The sequence below is a fragment of the Heloderma suspectum genome, chromosome 3, assembly GCF_057233095.1.
Source record: "Heloderma suspectum isolate Gila_16-S chromosome 3, 16-S_ref, whole genome shotgun sequence".
NCBI lineage: Eukaryota > Metazoa > Chordata > Lepidosauria > Squamata > Helodermatidae > Heloderma > Heloderma suspectum.
The window spans coordinates 173,754,313-173,779,209 of record NC_139460.1 but is presented as its reverse complement, the minus strand read 5'-3'; the positions used below and the strand labels follow the sequence as shown (position 1 = coordinate 173,779,209).

General features: G+C 43.7%; 1 protein-coding gene across 2 annotated transcripts in view; it reads left to right on the top strand.

The window, feature by feature from the left end:
* Positions 1 to 24,897, top strand: part of VWA8 (von Willebrand factor A domain containing 8) — a 123,091-nt gene that overhangs the window by 65,805 nt on the left and 32,389 nt on the right. For both annotated transcript variants that reach the window (XM_084844917.1, XM_084844919.1), the window contains 5 exons: positions 5,896 to 6,047; positions 11,892 to 12,000; positions 15,757 to 15,895; positions 17,795 to 17,997; positions 23,518 to 23,634. In XM_084844917.1, coding sequence (XP_084701043.1) covers positions 5,896 to 6,047; positions 11,892 to 12,000; positions 15,757 to 15,895; positions 17,795 to 17,997; positions 23,518 to 23,634 — 720 coding nt within the window. The remainder of the gene's footprint in view (positions 1 to 5,895; positions 6,048 to 11,891; positions 12,001 to 15,756; positions 15,896 to 17,794; positions 17,998 to 23,517; positions 23,635 to 24,897) is intronic.

The following is a 24,897-nucleotide window of genomic DNA, read 5'->3' as shown; positions in this document are numbered from 1 at the left end:
TAGACTCCGGCCCCCATGTTCCTTTTATTTAGCTCCAGATACTCTCGATGGGGCTACCAAGCTCATCCTCCTGTATTTCTGTGCAGAGATATGTATTTTTCACATATAGTGCAACCCCACCTCCCTTTCTGTTCCTCCTGTTCTTTTTGAACAAGTTATATCCTTCAATTGCTGTATTCCAGTCATGAGAGTCATCCACCAAGTCTCAGTTATACCTATCAGTCATAATTTCCCTGCTTTATTAAGAGTTCAAGTTGTTCTGTTTGTTTCCCATACTCTGGGCATTAGTGTAAAGACATCGAAGACCATGTGCTTCATAGTTTGGCTTTCTTCCTACATGTGTCTGAAGACTATTATTGGGCGCTGTTAGAGTTGTTCTCTCCGTTGCAGTGCATGAGCCTATGTCCATTGTTACCCCCAACTTTACATCACCCTTCCACGTAAGATTCAGTTTAAAGCCCTCCTGATGAAGTTCTTCATGCTGTGGCCAAACACATTCTTCCCATCCTTTGTGAGGTGCAACCTGTCCCTTGCCAACAGCCCATCTTCCAGGAAGTATAGCCCGTGGTCCCAGAAACCAAATCTCTCTCGTCAACACCACCTTCGTAGCCAGTCATTCACCCAGAGTACTTTTCGTTCCCTTTCTATCCCTCTTCTAACTACTGGAAGGCTGGATGAGAAAACTATTTGGGCCCCAAAGTTCTTGAGTTTCCTTCCCAAAGCGTCAAAGTCTGATGTTATTTCTTTGTAGCTCCTGTTGGCGGTATCATTTGTTCCCACATGGATGAGAAGAAAGGAATACCTGTCAGTGGGCTTTATGAGTGCAGGCAACCTTTCATTCATGTCTCTAATCCGTCCTCCCGAGAGACAACATACTTGGCGAGTCCACGGGTCTTCACGACATACTTGGGTCTCGATCCCACGCAGCAAGGAGTCTCCCACTACTACCACTCTTCTCCTTGTTGTAGGCCTGGGTTTCATTGCTTCTGCTTGACTGACCTTCAGCCTCTTGCTCACTCTCATGTAGGTTCCCCTGTGATTCTTCCTCTGCAGGCTGTCCTCCAGTCTCATCCTCAAGTACCTGGAATCGGTTCCACAGCTCCACTGCTTCCACTGGTGCAGAGTGGTGTCTAGTTCTTCTCCTAACTGTCACCCTTTTCCAAGGAGTATCCTCTACTCCATTTTTCTTCACCTCAGCATTTCCCACTTCTTCCTCATCTTGCTGTTGCTCTTCAAGCTTCTGGTCTTCCCTTTGCTGCTGTAGTTCCCCCATTCTGTCCAAGAACTCTTCGTGTTCTCTTATTCCCCGGAGGGTCGACAGTTGCTGCTCCAGTCCACTTACTTTTTCTTCCAGTAGTGTGATCAACTTGCACTTGTTGCAGGTGTCGGCTATGTTGATCTCAGGCAAGAAAATAAACATGGCACACACCTTGCAGGTCACCATCACTGGAGAGTCTTGTCCTTCCATAGCCTCTTTTCCCTTTTTGTGTCTAGCTTTGTGATTGTTCTAGACTAGCCTGTGCCTGCTCCTCTACTCAGTAGAGGTTAAAAGCAGAGTCCCACTGGTGTGGAAGTGTGTGTTACAAGACAAATAAATGAAAAAAAAGTTAATTAAAAAAGAAAAAAAATGTTAGGGGCCTCCCCCTTGACCTCCCCTGCCGAACTCCTCTTTGCTCCCCCTGTCTGATCGCTTTGGTCGCGCGCTTGCTTGCTTCTGTAGTCCCTGGACCAGCTGGAGCAGCTTGCTCCGCTCTGCTCTGCTGGGAGGCGGGAAACACTGAAGCTTCCTGCCCACTCAGCTTCTGGGAGTACTGAGGCCACACACACCCAATTCAGTTGGAGCTCTCAGAAGCACCTGGTGAGCTCACAGCCACTCAGAAGGATAAAGGGCAGCCCCCTGGGCTTCCTGCAGCCCACTTACCTCTTAGCCTCTGTCTCCTTTGTCTCTTCTACCACTGCAACTCCCCTGGCAAACTCCTGTTTGCACCCCCTGTTTGCTCACTCTGGTCGCTCACTCTCTGGGAGCTTGCTTGCTTCTGTAGTCCCTGGACCAGCTGGAGCAGCTTGCTCTGCTCTGCTCAGCTGGGAGGTGGGAAACAGACTGAAGCTTCCTGCCCACTCAGCTGCTGGGAGTACTCAGGCCACCCCCCCCCCAGTTCAGTTGGAGCTCTCAGAAGCACCTGGTGAGCTCACAGCCACTCAGAAGGATAAAGGGCAGCCCCCTGGGTGTCCTGCAGCCCACTTACCTCTTAGCCTCTGTCTCCTTTATCTCCTTTGTCTCTTCTACCACTGCAACTCCCCTGGCCAACTCCTGTTTGCTCGCTCTGGTCGTTCGCTCTCTGGGAGTTTGCTTGCTTCTGTAGTCCCTGGACCAGCTGGAGCAGCTTGCTCTGCTCTGCTCAGCTGGGAGGCGGGAAAAAAAAGACAGAAAGTGAAGTTCTGTCTTCCAGTGCCATCTTTATTTAGGTTCATGGACAAGTTACTTTTCTTTTAGTCTCACCAGCCTGCCTTCTGGGAAATTAGTATTTTGTGACTGGCCATACCCACAATTGCAGCCATTTTATGAATTGGCCATACCCAGTTTGATAGCCATATTAATATCTGGCCCCATATGTGGCAGGGAACACTTTTAATCTGATTTTTTCAGGATTCATTTCATTTTCCATCATTGGTGGTACCCAATGGATATTGGGTACCACCCAATATCCAGAGCTGTCTGGGCAGTTCAGAAAAATTATAAAACAAAAACACAATACAAAAAACTTTAATCTACAAAATTTAAAAATGTTTTAAACCACTACAAACATTTACGATAAGATACCACGTCATGATAAAATAACTGACATTAAAATACCATAATATGCTGTCAAATGCCTGGGAGTAGAGGAAACTCTTAACCTGGTGCCAAAAGGATGACAATGTTGGCGCCAGGTGGGCCTCAATGGTGAAATCATTCCACAATCGGGGTGCTACCACTGAGAAGGCTGTCTCACAGAGGAGGCACATGGAGGAGGGCCTCAGATGATGAGAGTAGTGTACGGTTAGGTTCATACCAGGAGAGCTGCTCGATCAGGTATGGTGGCCCCGAGCTGTGTAAAGCCATGTAGGTCAAAACCAGGACCTTGAATCGGGCTTGGACACATACAGGAGCCAGTGTAAGTGGGCCAGAATCGGTGTTATATGTTCAGACCTCCTAGTCCCTTCTATCAATCTGCCTGCCACATTTTGCACAAGCTTCAGCACTGAAGCTGTCTCGTATTATGTTTCATCGGTCTAAGCTCTGGAGTATACCATGGAGCCTTACGAGTTTTACTATGGAGAGGACACTCAGGAGCAATCATGTCAACTGCCCGGGTCATTTCTGCATTCCACAGATTGACCAAGGTTTCGACAAGAGAGCCAGCCACATCAGTCAGAAAACCCCCAAGAGCCCTCTTGGTCCATTAGCATCTGGGGGTGGGCCATCTTAATAGGTCCTCCACTCCTGCAGAGGGGAAAAGCTGCTGTAAGTCTAAACTTCAGCAGGAGGTGAGCCTACCATGACAAAGGGTCCAATTCGAAGTCCCCCACCTTTATATCACTGTATGAATGGGCAGCTGAAAAAACAAGTCTAGAGTGTGCCCTACTATCTGTGTTGGGCTGATAACATGTTGGGACAGTTCCATGGTTATCATGGAGGCCATGAAATCCTGTGGTGCTCCAGACAAGGTGCCATCAGCATGAGTGTTGATATCCCCCAGAAGCAACAGTCTGGAGGACCTCTACAGCACACCTGAGACCACCTCCATCAGCTCAGGTAGGGAGAGTGTTGGGCAGCGGGGTGGGAAGTACAGAATCCCAAATTGGTCCCCCTGGCCCAACACAAGGTGCAAACATTCCAGAATAATAATCAGATAGACAGAGAGTCTGGAGAGAGAGAGAGGGAGGGAGGGAGAGAGAGAGAGAGAGAGATGGAATTTCTATAGACCACAGCACCCCCCCCCTTCCTGGCCCTCAGTCCTACCCTGGTACTGAACCAAGTATCTCAGTGGGCACAGCTGGGAGATACTAACTCTTCCCTGCTCACCCACCCAGGTTTTGTTTTTGCATGCCAGATCAGCCACCTCATCCACTATTAAATGATGAATGAGGGAGATCCTATTTTGAACCCATCTGGCATTTAAGAGCAGCATCCAGAGACCAGAGGGCGGGCTGATAGAGCAACCACCAAACTGTGGGTTGGAGGAGGGCCAGAACACCGCACAGCCATTAACTGTCTGGGCCATGATCCCCTTATCTAGCTAGCCCTCCTTCCAATGCCATACCTCCCTCTACCATCACTGCACTAGTTTGGGCCCCTCAGTTCACCCACTTAGCCACATATCCTCTCTCCCAGGCACTTGATCAGGTCCTAAAAGAGAAGCCAATACACACGCGCGCGTGCACACACACACAATCCACAAAAGCCAGACAATCCGATATTAGAGGGATGGCCCCTTGACCTTGCATCCCACCCTGAAGCAGCTCCCGCTTTGGTGGCAGCCCTGCCAGTGGTTTAGATTTACTGGGACTCTGAACCACTGCAGGGATTTCTGAGTGGTCTGGGGATTTTCCAGCTACTAGACCAGTACACACCAAGGTCCAATCCATGTCCAATCCATGTGATCTCAAAAATGGAGAGGGAAATTCTTGTAGATTGGGCTTTGGTAAATACTGTCCTCAGCATGGAGGGCACATGAAAGGATTTGCTGGCTGGCAGGGCCTCAGTTCACAAAATGAATTGGGGCCCTGCCTTCAACAGTGGCTAGCCAGACAACCATGGGAAGCCCACAAGTGGGAAATTATGGTGGTAGCTACCCCTTGTTTGCCCCAAGCTTCGGGTAAATGAAGATGCGTCATCTCTCAACATGCACATTCAAATTTATTTATTTATTAGATTTATTAGCTGCCCTAATTGCAGCTGTTATGGCTAAGAACTAGGAACTAAAAACACAGGGTTTTTTTAATGTATGATATGTAGCTGCCTTAAACTCAGGTTATTGTTTCTTCCAGCCAAGTACTTTGTACGCTGGAAACAGTTTACTCTAGTGTCTCAGGTAAAGGTATTATTAGGCAATAAATGCACTTCCTGAAATAATATTTGTAAAACTTGTGTTTATTTAATGAAAAGCACACTAAATGGGCAAATGAGTTCAAGTGTTTCTAAATGTCCACCCCAATTTAGAAACAATTGACCTCATGAGATTTTTGAAATGAATTCAGACTTCCCCTTTTCAGTTCAGTGTTTGGAACAGCTTGGAATCTGCATGCCCATCATAGCATGGCAATGAATGGAGAAGGTTATGGTTGCCTAGAACTGCTTTTGAGCATCAGGGCTCCTGTGAAGTCTTAGAGTAGGGTGGGGAATGTGTAGCCCTGAAGATATTGATGGACTCCACCCTCCATCAGCGTTAGTCAGCATAGGCAATGGTGAGGGACGATGGGGTTATTTATTTATTCAAAATATTTTTATCCTGCTACTCAGCCAAAAAAGGCTCCCGGAGTCATTTATAATCAAACAGCAAAAAAGATAGTCCTTGCCCACAGACTTACGATCCAAAATGACATGACACACAAGGAAAAAGGGATTGGGAGGGAAGAGGAAAAAAAATAAGTAGACTTATTTTAAGTCTACTTAAATACACTTAAGTCTACACCAGCAGGGCTGGTGAAATGTCCCTGCTTCCCTCCTCATCTTGGGTGGGGGCTGGGGAGTCCAACTGGAGCAGGCCATGATATTCCCTTTGCCTGCTCCTGTCAGGCTACATTTTTTCTATCCCTGCTTTAGATTTTAGTATGTATAGAAGTTTGGATGTGGGTCATAGAAGCTAATCCATTTTGTGTGGCAATTTATTTTCTTTTTCTCTCTCGTTGCAGAAGTTTCCAGCAGAAGGACTTGCAAATGTCGTTCGTAATGTCTTTGATTTTGACTCCTACAACAATGAAATGCGTGAAATTTTAATTAGGACTTTGCATAAACATGGAATACCAATTGGAGCAAAATCCACCAATATACAACTGGCTAAGGAGTAAGGCTAACATATATTGTGTAGTGCTGCTCGTTAAGCTCAACCTGGAATGCTTGAAGCAAATGTTGTTTCTGTTTCCCCCTTAAAAATAGGTTATGCTATATTATTGCATTATTTATTTTTACAGTATGATAATGTACATTTAGAGTATATATCAATATGTATAAATTGTGAATATTTTTATCTAATGAATATTGATGATTTGTATGATCAAATCTAATCAAATAAAGGGAAATATTTGTTCCTTTTTCTGAGTTTCTATTCATTGAATGATCTTTCTACAATTTATCACCATACTTAGTTACAAAACCAAATTCTTGTATCAATAGTGGGGGCTGGGGTGGAGTGAGCCACTCCTTACCCTGCACAAATCCTTTAAAAGATTTCTGTGTGCGGTTTAGTAATATGAACAAATAGAAGTTAATTCATTAGTGGAGTTGTCCTTTCCATACTTATTAAGACATTCATATCATCAAAAATTAGGTATCTCTCAAAAGAAACTGCTTTACAAAATGACAACACACAAACAGTTTATATGCCACCCAGTTTGGTTCACTGTATTGGTGGCCGTCCTATATTTTTGACAGTTATTTGATTAATATAATAATTGCACTTTGATGGGGGGTGTTAATATAAAACTTATATTTTATAAGATCATGTTTTTAAGGTCTAGCCACTAAACCAATTTCAAAAATCATTTATAGTGAAACAAATATTTCCCTTTATACTACAAAACACAAAACAACATTGTCAGGCAAATTGGTTTTATAGAGTTGCTTTTTTATAGATCTGCTAAGGAGGAAAAGCAGAGTCCTTTCCTCTAGTGAAATGTCTCAGTCAATTGTCAATGTGTAAATCATCCCCATAATCATGGCTTGCAACTTCCAAGGACATTTTTAAAACACTCGTTCTAATAACTATGCCTTTATTTGTAATCTTGATTCCTGAGGAATGCCTAGCAAACTCAGTTGCAGAGGGAACACTGTGTATAGCAATGACTTATTTTTGTGTCACATATTTATTTTAAAAAAACAACAATATCAGCTTACCCCTCCTTTTTTTATGAAGAATAATGCTTCGGTATAATACTTAGACCATGCTGTTCAGTAAACATTACTAAAAGCATATTTAAAACTTGAGTCCTGAGCCTCTGGCAGAACTCCGGTGGCAAGGAGTCTCATAATTCCAGGGCCACCCAAGGCTACGTTTAAATAGGGACTCATATGGAAAGATGTTCTCCCCTGACTGACAGCTGATCTCAGAAACTGGTTTTGCGTTGCGGGGGCAGGAGGCGTTGTTTAATGAAAGGATAACTATGTAGGATGAAATTTTGTGTATTAAATTTTCTTTTTGGGTTCTGGGAGGCAAGCTGTTCTTCTGAATTCAAATCTTTGGGCAGTATCCAACTGTATCATTCGAATGATATTGCGTTAGCAGAAACTAGGTTCTGGACTAGTTCTGAACTACGCGCAGGAGAAGAATCCAGCTACAGTTACTTTTGTGCGATGTGTTTTGCAGTGTGTTGTGCAATCCGTAGTGGAATGCATTGCACATAACTGTTGTGCAACCTGTTGTGCAACGCATTGTACACAACTCTTGTACATAATGGACAGCCAGTTGCATAATGGAAAGATTCAGTGGAGCTCCATTAGCACTATTTGAGTTTGTGAAATGACACCGTTGGATATTGCCCTTTAGAAACACAGCGGTGTTCTGGAGGGTTAGGAGTCCCAAAATATTCCAGCCAAGTAGGCAAGCTCTGGGGTATTAACCTGAAGGATGAGGAGGAAATATTTAATTGCATCAGTAGGAATTTCAGTTAGGAATATTACTACATTAACAACAATACAAAAAATGTCTCTACCTCTCTTGCCTAAAAATCCACCTTCTTTTCTTCCTCTCTTCTCAGGCAGGATGTACCAAGTGCTTTATGAGGACGTAGTTTGGTTCCTTTGTTTTTTACATGATTCAGTACACTTTGCCTAGATCCTGGCAGTGTTTGAGGGAAGCCATCTTGACTGGCTGGCACTGGGGAAGAATGTACCAAATAGTTTTTTAGCAAATAAACTATTTGGGGTTGGACTCGATGGTCTTATAGGCCCCTTCCAACCCTACTGTTCTATGATTCTATGAAATGGGGGAACAATTTCTTCATAAACCATTTGGTACATTTCGCCTGAGTCCTATGTTTTTGGTAGCAAGTGTGATTGGTAACTGAACCCTGCTGTAGATCTCCATCCCTCTTACTGCTGCCCATTCTTTTCTAGACATTTTGCTTTTAAATGTTATGATGGATCCTTTATTATTTGACAGACCTATGAAAACAAATGATTGATTAACGTGCACACTTCTTGATGCACATACCAAGTGGCAAGCGTTCGCTATGCACAGCTCTCCTCATACTTCATACGTAGTTGCAAGGCAGAAGCCAGGAACCTTCTGCCCAGGTTGTCATGTTTCTGGCAGTGGTTATTGGGGGAAAGGAAATAATTAGAAGCAAAACTGAATGGTAGATTAAGGTTGAGACAATTATCTGGGTCTCTAACAAAAAAAAGTCATTTGTGAACCCTCGCTAAAGCATTTGGGAACTGCTGTTGTCAAGAAGCCTCTGACCTCACTTTCTGTCATTAGTTTAATATGTGCAGATGGTGCTGTTCCAGTACAGAATATTGTTAGGATCAAGCTGGGTTATGCTTTGCCTGCCTGCACTAAGCTCAGGATGGTTTGGAACAATGCCAGTACAAGAGGCGGCACTTGAGGGCACTGCATGTGCTGATCCTCTAGTGGAGGTGCATCTTCCTGAATTTAAGTGTCTGGATGATGATGGCTGAAATTACCATCAACGGCCCTTTACCTTTTGAATTCCACCATGTGTCAAAAGACCTGAAGGATATCCCCTGATCTGGGCCATGCACAATTTTGATTCCTCTGGCTTAATTTCTCCTTTTGACCTGGAGGAGGGGAATTACAGAGTAGTTTACAAACATCAGCACACCTATGATGATTGAGATTGGTTCAAGGGTCATAACCAATTTTTCTTTCATCTCAGTCTGTCAAGATTAATGTGGGAAATACATACCTCAATGCCTTCAAAGGACTGAAGCTGTTTAATATTGAAGCAATTGGTGCTGAAGAAGATGGCCATCCCTAGTCTGGGCGTATCGGGGGAAATTCAGCCAAACAATGTCCAATTTGTAAAGGATAACGGCCTTTGATATTGCTTTGCAAAATTATAATTGACTACCAAGGAGAGATTTAGTGATGATGTGCAAGTGATTTTTAAGGTGGGGAAATTTTGCCATCCCAAGATCCCTCAAGGTAGAGAAGATGCTGGCATTCCTAGTAGCCCTAGCCTACCAGGCAGACCCTGCAATAAAAGGCCTGCCTTCTGGCTTCTCGTTGGTTTCAACAGTGTTCTCCAAAGTGCTGATGAGTTTGTTGGCCCTCTTGCATTCCATTGAGTATGGTACCTCGTTTGGATTTCCTGATAGGATTTTGATGATCTCAGTGTCCATGGAGGTGGCCAGAGGCATGGTGCTTACTGTCCAAAGTATGAGGGGGACATGAGTTGATATCTGAATTGATAAATGAATTCCCTGATCATTCTTGCGTATTTGCTCATCACAGATTTACCATGAAATCTAGACAGGCAAAGGCCTTTCCGTTGGAGAGAAGACTTTTCAGGCTTATTAGGGCAGCTTTGGATCCTGGGCCTCTACTATTCCTGGGCAGCATGGTCTTGAGCATTGAGAATATAGTCTGCAATTAGTTCTGGTTTTGGCCTCTAGAATACTCTGCTTCCCTTTCAATTTTACTTATTCTGTCTTTGGTCCTTATGTTTTTTGAGGGCTCACAGCTCTTTGAAGGTAGAAAGGGCTTATAGCTCTCCAAAAAGACTTCAATGTATCGTATCTGGCCCAGAATTGTTTACTACCAGCTGAGGAACGAAGCAGCCTGTTTTAAGAGCCATGAGCCCTTCTCCCACAGAACCAGCATGAGGGGACAGAGACTCCTCTTCCCAGTCCACTTCCTTGCCACTTCACCCAGTCCAATACCACAGAGAGAGGGGAGAGGGGACAAGTGAGCACTCCTTTGCTTGCCTGCTCAAGTGACAGCATGGTAAGGAAAAGCAGCCACAACCCCTGCCTGCCTGCTTTCGTGCCCTTTTTCTCTGTGCAGTGGACTGAGTGAGTGGGGGGTTGGGGGAGCAGTTGAGCTAGCTGTTCTATCTTATTCTCTAAGTAGGGATGGACGAAAGTCCCTTACCTGGTCCCGCAGCTTGCTTCGCGGTGGGGGGGAGGCGCTCTGTTCCTCCCCCCGAAATTCTGGGTGGGGGGAGGCGCCCCATCCCTCCCCGCTGAAATTCTGGCCGGGGTGGAGGCGCCCCGTCCCTCCGGCTGAAATTCTGGCCGGGGGGAAGCGCCCCATCCCTCCCCGCTGAAATTCTGGCCGGGGGGGAGGCGCCCCGTCCCTCCGGCCGAAATTCTGGCCAGGGGGGAGGCCCCCCGTCCCTCCAGCCACGAATCCTCTTCTCCTGCCGGGTTGCAAATGGCGGCTGTAGCCGCCGCTGTTTGCGTCCCTGCAGTCAGCCGTGATAGGCTACGTAAATGTTTACGTAGCCTATCACGGCTGACTTTGGGGGGGGGAAGCGCGTACACAAATGGCGGCACCCATGGGCGCTGCCATTTGCATTCCTTATTTGGGCACATGTAGTCTACGTAAACATTTACGTAGACTACAGCGAAAATAAGGGCAACGCTATTTGCGTTGCCCTTATTTTCACCGTAGTCTATGTAAATGTCTACGTAGACTACACGTGCCCAAATAAGGAATGCAAATGGCAGCGCCCATGGGTGCCGCCATTTGTGTACGCGCTTTTTTTTTCTTTTTTCCCCAAAGTCAGCCGTGATAGGCTACGTAAATGTTTACGTAGCGTATCACAGTGTTTTTTGAAAATCTAGCTGTGATAGGCTACGTAAATCTTTACGTAGCCTATCACGTTTGTTGTTGTTGTTTTTTTACACTTGGAAATGGCGGCGGCGGCAGCCAGTCGGAAGACTGGCCGCCGCCGAACCACTGCTGGGAGCCACCGCCGCCAGGGACATTTGACCAAGGTAAGTCCCATCCCGGGGGGGTGGCGGACTGTTTCTCCACCAATTTCGGGGGGCCGAATGCGTTGGCATTCGGCCTCCCGGAGATTCGTGGAGAAATTCTCCGACATCCCTATCTCTAAGTCTCCCATTTAATGTTATATTTTATGCCATCATTCATCTTAAATTATGCCAGTTCTTCAAGCATCTCAAATGCAATAGGCCTATGTTTTTTAGTTACAAATTGTAAATCATTGATGCTAGCAGGAAGTGGAGGAGGATATGGTTTGGCACTGTTAGTTACAAAGTTTTATTTTGTCTGTTTGTGCAGTCATGCCTTTGGGAATATAGACAGGCAAGCTCCAATGTAACCAGTCCACCCCCCAACCCCCATTAGACCTTCTCTTCGAACGTCTTTTTACAGAACTCCTTTATATTTTCTAGGTTCCTGTTTCCTTGTAACTTGTTACATTCAACCCTGTGACAATTTCTCATCTAAAGGGTTATTGTGTGTATTGGATCTCAGTTTATGTTGTATAGATCATTTGGGTTTTCAAGACCATTTTGCCATTTGAAATATGCTTTGTAAGTTGAATTCCTTCTTGTGTTGTGATTGTAAGGCTGCTAGAGCTGTAGCAGGTTAAAATTGTGTCAACAAGGAAACAACAAGCCTTGTCAACTCAAATAAATGTATTGTTAGATGGTGTGCTACTTAAAAATAGCAAAGTAATAATAGTGATATTTTTCTGGGCAGGTTGGTATTGCCAGATCCAACACTTATGGGCTACTGGAAAGTCAACCAATTGGGTAATGCTCGGCGGAAACTTTTATACCCAACTGAAACGCATCGCATAGATGTAAAGGTCTGTGAGGTTTTCTAAAAGTTTAAGCATAGATTATTTGCCAGCATTATAATATGTATTTTTAAAGTATTTGCAGTGTCTAGCCTGTCAAATCACAAAGCCTTACTCAAGACAGGTAGAAATATCATACATAAATTAGAAGAGAGTCCTGAAGAGTGGAGTCCAGACTGAAGATGCTTCTAAAATCTTAAGGAATAAAGAGGCAAGACATCAGGTATAAAGAGGCAAGACATGAGTTGATGGGTAAACTAGGGCCACAATATTATTAATTACAAGAAAGAGATAATGGTATGAGCATTGTGGGTCTTGTTAAAGCTGGCTAATAAGGGTGAGCCTGCCACATCCCTGTGTCTGGAGACATTTCAGTGATGGTCTACCTCCTCTGACCTCACTTTTGAGTGTTGAGGGGTGACCTTCTGAGCCACAACTGCCTTGAGCCCCATGACTCTTGTGTGTGTGAACCATTGAGCCCCCAAAGCATTTCCTTTCCTGCCCTAAGTCCCATAGTCCTGGCTGGCAGGTCACGGGAATCCCCTTTAATTTCCTTGGTGCCTCTGGATGCTCACCAATAAATTGCCCTATGTGCTACCTGCGCTGACCCACCAAATCTGTGACCAGCCTTACCAAAGCAGAAGCCAATCCTCCCCAGTGATTCCATAAAGAGCAGGCAAAACCAAACAAACTCCCCTGGCTAATCTGGAGATTTGCCAAAGTATTCCTGCTCAACCCAGCAGTGACCAGTACAACACCAGCACTGAATGCAGCCTAGGGAGGGTGGGTGGATGCTGAAGATATGGCAAGTGCGCTGGGGGAAATATAGAGTCAGCTTGTAACATCTGCTTAGCTCCACCTCTTCCAATTCCAGTGTGGTAACACCACATGATCTACATGCTGGCCCCAGTGTGCTCACATTTCCCTGTGAGTTGCCTGCAAATACCGTCTCAATCCCCCCCGCCAGATTGCAAGCCCCCCAGATATAAGTATCAGAATTTCCCCATTGATCCTGGAGTTCTCTATTAACTGGTTCTGATTGTGGAGCAGCACCAGTTTAGCTGGTTCTCTGCTGTTACCTGGATTAGATTTCTGGACTTTGTAAAGATCACTACACCTGTTCGACTTGCTTCTGCTGAAGTTTTCCATTCCTTCTGCTTTTTCACATTAACTTCCTCCCTCTAAATAAGTAATGTGCACAAGCAACCATGTGCACTGAAAGAATGCACAGCTTTTGAGCATGCAGTCATGCACATGATCACATCAACATGCCAGTGAAAAGCATACAAATGTACATGAGTGCAGTATTTTAAATTTAAACTTTCTCAACTTTCCTTGAATTCTTGCATTAAAATCTTATGAGAACCTGCACACGAGAAGTGGATTGTTCTGAAATCTAATCCATTGCCAGTAAGTTGAAATATCCTATGATAATCTCGTGAGAACTTCAGTCTAGGAAGGCCCTTTCTGAAATCTGAATCTACCATTTAGGGCACAATCCTATGTGGACAGGCGGCTACCTCTGAACTTGGAGGCAACCACCTATCCAATGCAGGGCAGCAGAAGCGTGGAGGGCATTGTCCCCTCCGCGCTTCAGCCACCCTGCATTTGCAGCTAGACAGCCAATTTCAGCTGTCTAGCCATGGGAAGGCAGAATGGGAGAGGCAGCTGCCAGACGACACATAGGATGTGTTGTACTGGCATTTCTGCCTTCCCTGCCCATGAATGCCCCCCGGAATGCCCCATTTTCACCGCTCCATGCTCCTCTTCCGAGCATGGAGCGAGGGGCTGTTCCAAGCTGCCTGCGAGGCAGCGTGGGGGTAGGTCGGTACCTGGAAAACCAGATATCCTATGGCCATCTAGCCACTGACTAGCAGCCATAGGATTGCTTCCTCCATTACTATTGTCACTTCAAGTAGTTTAATTAATTATATAAATTCTCTATGAACAATAGCAAATAGGCTGAGTGAAACACTCAGCCCAATCTGCTGAAGACTTAATGGATATGGAATAGGAGAAATCCAGCCCTCTCCCCACCTACTGTGGTACTTCCAGTTAGAGGGCTCCTAGTACAAAGAATCAAAGGGCATTGACCCAGTTCACACGATTACTGCAGCCCACCGTGGTTTATTTAAGCCACGGTGAGTTTTGGCACATCCCAGTGGCTCTTTTGAATATTCAAGCCACAGCAGGCGGGCGCCGTGGTTTATCATGTCATCTGAACCCAGCAAGGGTGGGTTGTTGGCATGAATAACAAACCACCCACAACTCTAGAACAGCCTATGGGCTATTCTGTTTAGATGTGGAGCAGTATATAAACGTTGTGAATGAATGTATGAATGAATGAATGAATGAATGAATGAATACATTCCATCATTTCCTCCTTCATGCCTTTTTTGTGGAAGGAAAAAAGATGGAAGAAGTGGTGAGAAAACATGCAAGTGGAAGGTGATGCCATCATCTCTCCCCACCCTCCTGTAAAATTCCATGAGTGAGGCAAGGGAATTGCATGCTAAAAGCCTTGTCTGGAAGCATCCCCACTAAATGGGTTCACACAATCACGTCAACCATCCCAGCCACCCACCCTCGGCAGGTTCAGACATCACAGAAACCCATCCTGGGCAAGGGTAATTATGCTAATTGGGCAGCTTGTGATGGGCGTGCATGGGGAAGGAAGATAAGGCACCCTGGCTTATTTTCCCTCCACGATCGTGTGAACCCCCTCACTGTCTGAGTGGGTATCTGGCAGGAAATGAAAGATCTGGTCTCAAGAGATCAGCATCCACAAAAAATCAAGGATCTGTTAATTAAGAATTTATCCTGCCAAAGAAACCTTCCAAAATGTTGCCATTTATGTAGGACTGGATTTGTAGATTTGAAATATCTTTACAGAATTACTACCAAGCCCTACCTATCCTGACAGATGCTAAGCCCCAGAAATATCCTCCCCATGACCTGTGACGCTGGCTCAAACTCTTCCCATTTTCATCTGCTTCAGAGTTGCATCATACTACCTGACGATATTGCACTGCCTTACAGAATCCTAATTTCGTTACATATTTAGAATCCAAATGCTACATAAATATATTCACCAGATCTTCTTAACTTGCCAGATACTGATGTGCACTCCCACTTTTTCTCCAGGCAGAGTGAAGTTCAGGGTGCTCTTTACAGGGGAAATGTTAAGAGATAAACAGTGCAAGCCTATGCATGTCTGCTCAGAAGTAAGTCTCATTGAGTTCAGTGAGTCTTACTCCCAAGTAAATGTGTACAGGATTAGAGCCTTAATATGTTGTTGTAATCATTTGTTTATTTACAAGGGTACAGGTTGAGTAGGCATCGCAAGGGCACAGAAACAGAACATACTAGTCCCTAAAGCATCGTCAATACCCCAAAATCCAAAGTCCAAATCTAACTTCCCTGTCAAATCCCAGCTGATGCTTTCAGCTCTCCTCGCTCATATTCTCTATACTTGGAACTATAGTTTTGACTCTCCCCTACTCTACTGTAAGTGTGCAGGGGTTGTATTCCAGGTGGTTGTAACAGCCAGCTATGCATTGTCCCCCCATCAATGACTAAACCAAATCCTAAAGGAAGAACGACTTTGCTTCATAGAGCAGTAGGACACTACAGTATTTAGCTTGCCTCCTATAGATTGCTATGCAACAAGACCTGAAGAAACATTGTGGTTTTGCAAGTATGCTTAGCCTTTATTACCTGTGAAGAATGATGAGTAACTTTGCTTTTCTTGTCCCTTTCTTGTAGGGTCCAATGTATTTAAATGTGCAGGCATTTCCACTGGAGAGGCATGAATCCAGGTCCCTGAGTTTTACAGAAGAGCTAGCATTTTGTTCATTGCCTTTGAATGAAGTTAATTTAGTGTGTGATATTGCTGTGGCCCAAGGTAAAGTCTATTTTTTATTTTCTCATAAATTGGTAGTGATGAGAAACCCCATGAATACTCAAATACATATTTTGAACAGTATCTTATATAAATTATTTTGCTTGTCCCGTAAGCAATTTCACTGAAGAATATCTTATTTTGTCTCAGGTGTTGTTGACTTAGACTGCAATCTTATACATTTACATAGGAGTCAGGCCTGCTGAACTCAGTGGGATGTACTTCCAAGTAAACATGCATAGGATTGCTCTGTGAGTTTTCTTTGTTTAAAGGCTTTTTTGATGGCCATGTAATGCCTCAGTGAAGTAGAAAAAAGGACATACAAGGCACACCTCCCCCTCTAAGCTTTGGGCAAACATCCTGCACAGCCCTATTTATTCTCTCTGCCCCCACACTCTTGTGAACAATCCTTTTCCCTACATATAGAAACACACATGAATGAATGAGAACTATATTCCATATACATGGAGGACTACTAGGTATTTGTAGAGGATGTAATATGGATTGAGTATTAAACTGGCACAGAATGATTCTCTGATGGATTTGGAAGCTATAATGCAATGTATCTGCTTTAGTCTTTTATGATAACTGTTCCTGGCAAAGCAATGTCCCCTCCTAATTTGCTCTAATTTAGCCAAGACCAGGGCTGTGAGTACTCTGCACTAAACAAACAAGAATAATCAAAGTTCTATTCAAAGTATCATAAATCTTCCAGAATGAAAAGCTGAATTCTGCTGTAGAAGAAATAATTTATGGATAATAAACTGTATTAAGCAGACCTGTTATCTTGACAGGCTCCTGCTTCCTGTCTATACCTGGGTCCATAGAATGTGGTTTTTCTGCTGCTGAGAAGGATTCAGTCATTTTACACTCAACACAGTTACTTTATAAATAGATGTTCATATATTATATTTTAAACATTTATTAACACCAAGCAAGTGTATTTAAGGGAGTTATAGAAAGAAATTGATAGCATGGTATTTGTTGACAAAAGTTACACTAAGAAAAGAAAACAAGACAAAGCACAATACAGATTTATGCCAGCAGAGGTTACTCCCTGCTGGGAGCCCCACCGCCACCCAGTATCTTCCCTTTACTTTTATGGTTTAACACTTGAACATGATATGTGATGTGCTCAAACCAATGGAGTATGGGGACATCCACTCACCAGCTTGTACCTTTGCTTGTAAAAAGTATATCCCACCCCTGTTTTAGACATGAACAGGGCAGTCATGTGAATAAACAGATCCAGTTTAGCCTTTATAGAGCAACCCCAACACCTTCTGAGATTTTACTAGGCACTACCCACAAACAGTTAACTTATCTTCATAACTATAAGGGTTAGAAATGTATTCCTTATTAAAACTGAAAGCTGGGATTTTTAACATTCTGCTTTAACATCCTTTGCTGCTCATCCATGGAATCTCAGTCTAAGCAGAGACAAGACTAGCTGGCCATGAACAACACTAGAGAAAGAGTTCCTCTTAATTCTTGTCTTCCACCTGCACAAGAAACGCAATAAAATGGGAAGCATGGCAGCATGGCAACCCCTTTTTTATTTCTGCATGTCACATACGGCAACATACATACATTCATCTTTCAGAGAGGACTGTGTTCATTAGCAATGGCTAATTAATAGGAATGCTTGTCCTTTTCCATGTATGTGCAGCATACTTGAACACATTTGGGATATTCAGGGAGATATGATGAGAAAAGACCTCTGTATGTAGACATAATTGCTTATGCTTCTTCATTCTGACGTCCAAAGTACCATCTGTGTATCTCATATGTCAGAGTATACATTTAAATGTTTTATTGCATTATTGTGCATGAAATAATTCTGTATGCTAGCTTGCAGGTAACCTTGTTTCATGAATTTGCATCTTATTCCCCCATTTAAAGAGAATGAAGCTGAAAACACTCTTTATGTGGCTACATGCAATCCTGTGTCCTTATATTTTATGGATATGTCTAGTAAAAATGGATACTACGTGGACTTGTATGATATCTTCCCAAGAACAGTTCGTGGCATATGGCAACCTTTTGTGACATTGGCACCACTGGGCACTCCACTCAAAGGTCAAGTAATTCTACATGAAGAGCAGGTAAAAAACATGCTTCCCATTTCTTATTAGTATTTTGTTACCACGAAATGGAATCCATAACACTTCAACGTTTTTCTCAAATGCTTTACTTCACCGTAAGCAGAGAAATCCGCAACGGAATCAGAAGAGTTCAGATTTCTATGAATCTGACCTGCGGATTCCACAGCGGACCGGCTTTTCCCAAGTCACACAGATTCTGCAGACTTGTGGACCATTTTTTTAACATTCTGGAATTTTATACAAATATAGTCATAGAAACATTGGTAAAATTAAAAAAGGCCAAAAATACGAATTTGCCCCATAGGCTAAACCATGAAAATGTGCATTTGGGGGGATTTGTGCATTTGGGGGGGATTTGTGCATTTTCAAAAATTTCAAATTTTGGAAATTGGAAAAAGTCCAATTCTGTCAATGAGGGGATGATGGAACAACAGGTACCTGACAATTTGTGAAAAGCAGATGGAGTGGATTTTACAAAATCCGTACATCCTTAACTGTAAGTATGCAAATTTATGAATCTTTCCACTGACTAGCAGTGAACGTCATATCTGGAGAAGCGATATTAGGTTATGCTAATGGGTACAAAAAAATGAACTGTGGTGCTGGAGGAAAATTCTGAGAGTGCCTTGGACTACAAGAAGATCAAACCAGTCCATACTCCAGGAAATAAAGCCAGACTGCTCACTTGAGGGAAGGATATGAAAGGCAAAACTGAAGTACTTTGGCCACATAATGAGAAGACAGGATACCCTGGAGAAGATGGTGATGCTAGGGAAAGTGGAAGGCAAAAGGAAGAAGGGCCGACCAAGGGCAAGGTGGATGGATGATATTCTGGAGGTGATGGGCTTGACCTTGGGGGAGCTGGGGGTGGCGATGGCCGACAGGAAGCTCTGGCGTGGGCTGGTCCATGAAGTCACGAAGAGTCGGAAGCGACTGACCGAATAAACAACAACAATGGGTACAAAGAAATACTTGTGACATCTGTAGTATGGTAGAATGCAAAATGTGGGTGGTTTTTATATAAAATGACCATGAGGGGTGTAGAATCAGTACTGGTGTTCTAGTTGTGGATCTTCCTTGTAAAATTTACGTGGATTAAGCTTGCATTCCAGTATAACATTTTTCACATGTAAATTATCTGAGTGGTTGTTCACGTGTGGAGGAGTTCAGAATGTGCCTTCAGGACTGACCTTTGTTTTTGTGCTTGTGCTCCAACTTATTTCGAGATTTGGGATCACAAATAATTTTCATCCAGTTCAGCTGGTTGGTAGCCTGAGGTAGGGTTATAGAGGAAGCACTTCCTTCTAGTTTATGGAAGTGCCTGTTAGGTAGGCTAAACCATTTAGATGTAGAGGACCTTGCCTCACTGCTATGCTTGGCCAATTTTCCTCCAACCCTCCCCCTCCAGTCTATAAATGAATGTCTATATCAGTAGCAGTTGTTTTGTCCGCATTTTAGTTCTAGATAGGTAGAATGCAAACCACTAGTTTTAATTATATCAGCACCAACTTTTCTGAGCTGGAATTACATGCTACAGCCAAAGCATAGGTGTTGCTGAATGCAACTTCCCCATGTCTCCTCCTCCCTTTCCCCCCATAATACTGATTTATGCAAAAACCTGATGTGACAACATCGCCTTTGCAAGTTTCCTTTCACTTGCTCCACTTCATTGGTTGCCTGTAGGGCAGGCAAAACACATGATGACATCCCATGTTTTGCACTAAACACTACAAATAACAGGAGAAGTAGTGGTGCTGCTTTGGGCGGAGGCTCGCGTTGGCATAGTTCCCCCACGAAATTATCCCAAAATGTTGATAGCTACCTATGTGCTTCCTGTCTCTGTCTATATTTCTATTCTGTGAAAAGAAATGTATTCTCGATATTCCAGAACTAGTGCATTGAAACTACATGCCTTTATTGAAGGTTCAAGACGTCGTTGGAGCAAACACCTGCAAAGAATCACTACATAAATAATTATTACCGTTACCATTCAAGTAGAGAGCCCAGTTTAAATCCTTGTTTCCATTTGCACTTCTACTCTTAATAGACTTTCTAGAGGAAAGAGAAAGGGAGCGCAGGGACTTCTCATTCAGCACTTTAAAATCTTGTTACATGTTTGTATTGCTCTTGCAATATACTCATACCTTAGAGGAAATTAAATGAAATTTCCATCCCCAAATTTCTCCCAAACAAATGTACAGCTCCCCACATGCACTATACAAAAATGTTTGCATACTTTGTTGTTTTTGGAGAATTTGGGGGCATGAAACAGGAGCAATGGGTGTGGCTTTGGAGGGAATCTTTATTGCAGGCAAGGAGGATGGCAAAGCAAAAAGGAAATAAGTCCTGTTTAAATATTTTGTTTCCTCTATCCTTCTTTCTTCCTCTTTTGCATTTTTATAGCCCCCCACCCGCTCATCCAGAAGAGCACTGACATCAGCTTCCCCTTCCCTGAATTGCAATTACACCCATATTTGAACTAAGTTCTTCCAAGGGAGGAAAACCCTGGCTAAGACACAAACTGTAGCAAGGAAAGGGAAGCTTTGCAGTAGCTAAAAATAAAAGAGTAGCACCTCAAAATAATGGTTGTTACATCTGTTGAGCATTTGGAATTCAAGGCACTGGGGACATGAGGTCACCGAAAGGTTTCTTTTCTCCCAGTAAAAAATAAACATAAGAGAAACTGCACACTAGCAGAGCATATCTTCCCAGCCCACTTGAAGAATAGCCAAAGCTGTAACTGGAAGTATTCACCAGTGACGCAAAATTCTATTTTTATGCACAAGCCAATACACCACCAGTCACTTGGTGCAGATGGGAGCCATTAACATCTAAAAGGGTGGAGAAGAGATCCTTGTTATAGTGCCAGCTGACCTCGTAAACTTAACACTAAGCGAAAGAACTGCCTTTTGTATGTTTGGAACGATTGGAAAACCTTAACGCTTTCGTTACTTCTCTTACATTAATACACGTACAGATTGTTGTTGTTGTTTATTCGGTCAGTCGCTTCTGACTCTTCGTGACTTCATGGACCAGCCCACGCCAGAGCTTCCTGTCGGCCGTCGCCACCCCCAGCTCCCCCAAGGTCAAGCCCATCACCTCCAGAATATCATCCATCCATCTTGCCCTTGGTCGGCCCCGCTTCCTTTTGCCTTCCACTTTCCCTAGCATCACCATCTTCTCCAAGGTATCCTGTCTTCTCATTATGTGGCCAAAGTACTTCAGTTTTGCCTTTCATATCCTTCCCTCAAGTGAGCAGTCTGGCTTTATTTCCTGGAGTATGGACTTGTTTGATCTTCTTGAAGTCCAAGGCACTCTCAGAATTTTCCTCCAGCACCACAGTTCAAAAGCATCTACCTTCCTTCGCTCAGCCTTCCTTATGGTCCAGCTCTTGCAGCCATAGATTACTACGGGAAATACCATTGCTTTAACTATGCGGACCTTTGTTGTCAGTGTGATGTCTCTGCTCTTCACTATTTTATCAAGATTTGTCATTGCTGTCCTCCCAAGAAGTAAACGTCTTCTGCTTTCCTGGCTGCAGTCAGTGTCTGCAGTAATCTTTGCGCCTAGAAAGACAAAGTCTGTCACTGCCTCCACGTTTTCTCCCTCTATTTGCCAGTTATCAATCAAGCTGGTTGCCATAATCTTGGTTTTTTTGTGGTTTAACAAAAACCAAGAAAACTTTTTTCCTTGAAGACTTTTTTTTTTCTTCTTCTTCAAGTACTTTTGTATAAATAGGGACTGTGGTATGTGAGCATTTGGCAATACTTTATTAGAATTGAATAGGGTTGTCTCCAAACTGTAGTTGTAATGCTTGGTAATATTTTACTGTGTTTAAGCCAAAATAGGTCTCTCTTTTTTTTTAAGTGATGTTTGCTTACTTAAAATAGATGCAGTGAAAGTCTGAATGGAGATTTGGATAGTTCATGTTGTATTTAAGGAATCCTTAAATGCAGCACAAGAGTGGTCTAGAACTTTCCCCCTGATATCTAGTTTTCTCCGTGCAGGGAATCCTTTGTTGTGGAGGAACCTTCAGGACTGTGCAGTCTGAAGTGGTATAGACTGGACAAGTTCAGCACCTCAGTGAGAACTATGCCTAGTTCACACTGTGACTCTTTAGGACAGTAAATCCCCGAACATTACATTTCTACCAACTGATGCATGCTTTGATAATTTAGGATAACGTTATACCCACACAGCATAGGAAGGACCCAACTGTCAATTCCTTAAAACAGCTAGTTAGATTAAAAAAAAACAAGAAATGCAAAGTTTTAGCTTAATGCTCAAATGCTTTAGTTTTAGCTTAAAGAAGTGGGTAAATATCACTTCCAACTAATTCCCAAATAAAAATGTATGATCCTAGACCCTTGCCCATCTTCCACTTTGAATAAGATCTCCAGTCCTGTTATACATGATGTCAGTTTTTAATTTTGTGATGAAAAAACCAAATTTGCAGGTGCCATGGGTTGGATCCAGGCTTACTCATGCTTAGACCAGGGGTGGGCCCGCAGGCACACGTGACCATTTTTTTCAGGAGTACGGACACATGTGACATTTTTTTCATTAGATTCATTGAAATTGGTGAGACTGTAAGTTCGTTGTGACTAAATTAAGTCTCATTGCTTTCAACAGGAAATATCCAATAGGGGCCATGCATGCGTGGCGAGCCCCGGCCTGCACATGCCCTGTCCCGCCAGCCTAGGTCCTTGTGCAGCTGCAATATAGCACTTCTGGGGGCAAGCCCTAACATGAGCGAAAACGTTGGTTTTTGGAAGGGGCAGGTCACCCCCTTTCCAGAAACCAGCATTTTCGCTTATGTCAGGGCTTGCCCCCAGAAGTGCTATATCGCAGCCACGTGTGGTAGGGGATCTGGCCTGGCAGGGTTGGGCACACGTGAACTGGGCCACGCACACATGGCCCCTATTGGATACTACCCAATGGGTCTACTTCAAGCATGGCTAAGTCTGGATCAAACCGTATCAATGGTATATTGTCCAAAAAACAACTTGCCTGTGATGTTTCATGCAGGAAGCACTTCATCAGGAGCAGAATCATTCTGCATCATTTTAATGCAGTAACTAAATAAATGGTCTGTAGCAAATCTTGGAATGAATTTCTGATAGTTTATTTGTTACTGTGCTGTCCCATCAATGCCACGTGGAGCTTTGTGGGTGGCTTTGCCTGCCTTCTAACAGTGGGTCTGGACAGGGGGACCAAGTTGACACAAGATGCCAAGTATTTATTTCTCTTATAAGTCAGGAGTTGAAGCCCATCAATGAACTCTGTTCAGAATTCATTGATGGGCTTCAATTCCTGACTTATAAGAGAGATCTTACAAAAATCTGTTCAGGGCCCCTTTTGGAAAATGCTTATGTAATGTTTTCCAACACAGTTAAATCCACCCTGAACTCTAAAATGTGTTTTGTTTCTTCCTTTCAGGTGACAAGCATTAATGATGCCATGCAACTTTGTACGTGCTGCAAGAGGATATAAACTAAATATACTACTTTTTTTTTGCAGAGTAATGTTGTTTTATTGCTGGACACAAACACTGGTGCCTTACGCCAACTTCTACTGTCGCCAGATATGCAAGAGGCTCCTAAAAGGACATCCTGGTGGGGCAGCGAGGAGGTGGTGGTGAGGAATATCCATATCCTAGTTATACTTTATGCAAAATTAGACACTTCAGTGTACTCCAAGACTAGTTACGGCAGTTTCCAGTCTAGGCTTTATGGGTGTCAATACATTTAAATTGGTTCTTCCCTTTAAAAGCTCATGCCATGTACCAGTTAGTTTCTTAAGGTGCCGCAAGACTTTGTTCTTTTTGCTGCAGGGACTATCATAGCAACCCTTTTAGAATGTGTGTGTATTGTCAGTACATTTTTCGTTTTGTTTTGCATTTTGGTTCCCAAGGTGATGTATTCGAACATCATGCTTGGATCTGAATGGCGCCCAAGATCAATTTCCCTCACCCAGCAACTCTTTTAAGGGTGTGTGTGATGGCGGGGGCAGGGTGTTTCTCTTCTCCCTGTGAAACAGTCTTATTGAGACTTATCTAGCTGGTATATGCCTCCTTCAGACTTACACTGCCCAGCCACTCATCATTACACAGTAACACCACACTAAGCCCTGCGTATGGCTGCTCAGCCTCAGCCTTAGCAACAGTAGCAGCACAAGCACTAAGACGAGCGCCCATTAATAAGGCCACTCATACGTATAGACACATACGCAGTCTAATATTTGCATTGCATCTGGAGCAGCTATAGCTTGTTGGTAGTGCGATATGCTTTGCATGTAAAAGGACCCTGTTTCAGTACCTAGCACAGGGGCGCAGAGCCGCAGGCCCAGGGGCCAAATCCAGCCCTCCTGGGTTCCCCAGGAGGCCACGCCCCCTTTCCTTGGCTCCACCGTATTTCCCCCAACCACTGATCATCTGGTAGCTTCTCAGCTTTAGTCCAGTTTTTCCCCATTTTAAAATTACTGGCAGTAAGAACATAAGAAGAACCATGCTGGATCAGACCAAGGGTCCATCTAGTCCAGCATTCTGTTCACACAGTAGCCAACCAGCTGCCTTTGGGAAACCCACAAGCAGGACATGAGTGCAACAGCACCCTCCCATCCATGTTCCCCAGCAACTTGTGTACATAGGCTCACTTCAACTTTAAGAGCTTTAAACTCAAATATGCTAGTATTTGGGGGGGGTTGGCCCTGCCCCTTTTGCCTTTGGTCCCACCACTATGGGAATGCAGCCCCCCAAGAGCTTCTCCAAAATGGAATTCAGCCCTTGGGCCAAAAGAGTTTCTGCACCCCTAACCCAGCATCTTTGGTTCACATGATCCAGTTAAAAAGGACCGGGAAAGACCTTTGAATCTTGGGCTAAACTGAATCTTGGGCTAAACT